Raw genomic sequence first — 1862 nt, forward strand, 5'->3', positions numbered from 1 at the left:
TGTAGAGCGCGATGAGGTCTCCCCTCAGCCTCCTCTTCTCCAGGCTAAACAGCCCCAGTTCCCTCAGCCGCTCCTCATCAGACTTGTGCTCCAGACCCTTCACCCTTCATCATCTCTGCAGGGCACTGCTCACGTCTTCACCTCTAACAGCTGCCTTTACCATCGCTCCTTGCGTGGTTTGCCTTCCCCTGGAATCGAGAGGGGAAGCAGGGAAGATCATTTCTTATGTTCAGGTGGTTGGGAATTCAGCCTGTGGTTCAGTTCCTGGAGAAGAGGCTGGGAAACTCTTTTAAATAGAAGCACTTATCTGAAAATAACTCACCTGAAATTGCATGGGCTTTGTGTGTGGCTTTGGGGTTTCGTGAGCTGCGCTGGCTTAGTGTTGCTCCAGCTGCATTTCTAGCCTGACCGTATATCTGTGCTAGTTCAGTGACACAAGACGGCCTCAGTGCTGGCGATGAGGTAGATAATGCAGGAGGCCAGAAGATGGTCCTTTCTGGGTCTTGGACTGTCTCACTCCCCAAACCCCCCGCTCTGTGCCTCAGTTTCCCCATCCCTAGAACAACTGGTGATGCTGAGCTTGCTCTCAAGGGTGCCTGAGGTTTACAGCCGACTAAAGCAACAGAGACTCTCAGATGGGATGCCAGAGCACATAAACACCCTCCTGGCACCTTTGGAATAGTCTTCCAGCAACTTGCATCCCCCTCCAGCCCCGGGCTTATAGGGGGCGACAAGGCACACACAAGCAGCTTTGTCATTAAATCCCCCTTCCCCTTCTCTGCGTGGGCGCAGGGGATTGCAGAGCTGTGCTGTGCTTGTCTTGTGCAAAGACCCTGGTCCCCGGACTGCTGCTTGCGCTGGGGGCACAACATCTCCTGGATGCTGGACTCCTAGCAGGACCACATCCTGCAGAAAGCAGTCCTTCACCCTCCCAAAGCCTGCCCTGCATTCCCCTTGTGCTCTTGGCTCAGATTTAACAGGAAACATGTTGTCTTGTTGATTCAGCAATCCATGAAAATGCCTTCATCGTCTTTATCACGTCGGCTCTGGGCCACATGCTCCTGACATGCATCCTCTGGAGAATGACTAAGAAACACACAGTAAGTCCCGAGGTACAGAAACTTTCCTTTCTTCTGTCTGTGCAGTGCTGGGTGCTGGGGAGGGGGCTCTCGGCTGGTGGTGGAAGGCTTCAGCTGTGGCTCGCTTGTGAAATAATCGTAACCGGGTGCTAAAGGAGTTAACGGCACCAGGTGAAACTGGGAAACGTGGTCACCAAAATTCGTGGTTTACCAAAACAAAGTGGGGAGGAATCTTTTAAATTCCTATTTTTTGATTTTCACTTAGAGCTGACATTTGAAAACCTCCCCATTAGTGTCCCTGGGGGTGGGGTTTGCAGACCGCTTCTCCTTGCCTGAGGATGCCTGTTTCTGAGCTGAAATTGGCTTCTCGGTGCTGGGGAACTGGGAACCTGCTGGTCCTGGAAACTGGGAACAGCTGCCAGCAGCGGGCAGCAGGTGTCATGTTACCCCTTTCCTCCAGGAATTGCTGCACTGAGCAGACTGGCTGTGGCTCTTGTTCTCTCTGAGGGGGCCGGTGGGCTCAGGGACTCACTGGTCATGCAGCGGGTCAGGCAGAGGATCCAGCCTCGGGCTTCTGGCTCCATCGCCTGGATGCAGCTTTGGTGCCGTGCTGGTTTGTGGCATGAGTGCTGGACTGAGGGCACCGACACAGCCGCAGACCGGCAGGGCAGGACATCCAGCTTTGAAACTCCGTATGCAAAAGCTGCTTCTGCGTGTGTGTGCCTCTTGTATGCTTGGCTTTGCCTGGGTCTCTGGGCTCCCTGGACCTCTGTCCTTTTCTCT

At 54.0% G+C, this 1862-nt stretch overlaps 1 protein-coding gene across 1 annotated transcript in view; it reads left to right on the forward strand.

The window, feature by feature from the left end:
* The window catches only part of PGAP2 (post-GPI attachment to proteins 2), a gene marked incomplete at its 3' end in the record, with an annotated part of 5808 nt that extends 4673 nt beyond the window's left edge, over positions 1–1135 (forward strand). Inside the window, exon 3 of the mRNA XM_009585580.1 lies at positions 1006–1135. Coding sequence (XP_009583875.1) covers positions 1006–1135 — 130 coding nt within the window. The remainder of the gene's footprint in view (positions 1–1005) is intronic.
* Positions 1136–1862: the final 727 nt, after the last annotated feature.

The sequence above is a fragment of the Fulmarus glacialis genome, unplaced genomic scaffold, assembly GCF_000690835.1.
Source record: "Fulmarus glacialis isolate BGI_N327 unplaced genomic scaffold, ASM69083v1 scaffold17649, whole genome shotgun sequence".
NCBI lineage: Eukaryota > Metazoa > Chordata > Aves > Procellariiformes > Procellariidae > Fulmarus > Fulmarus glacialis.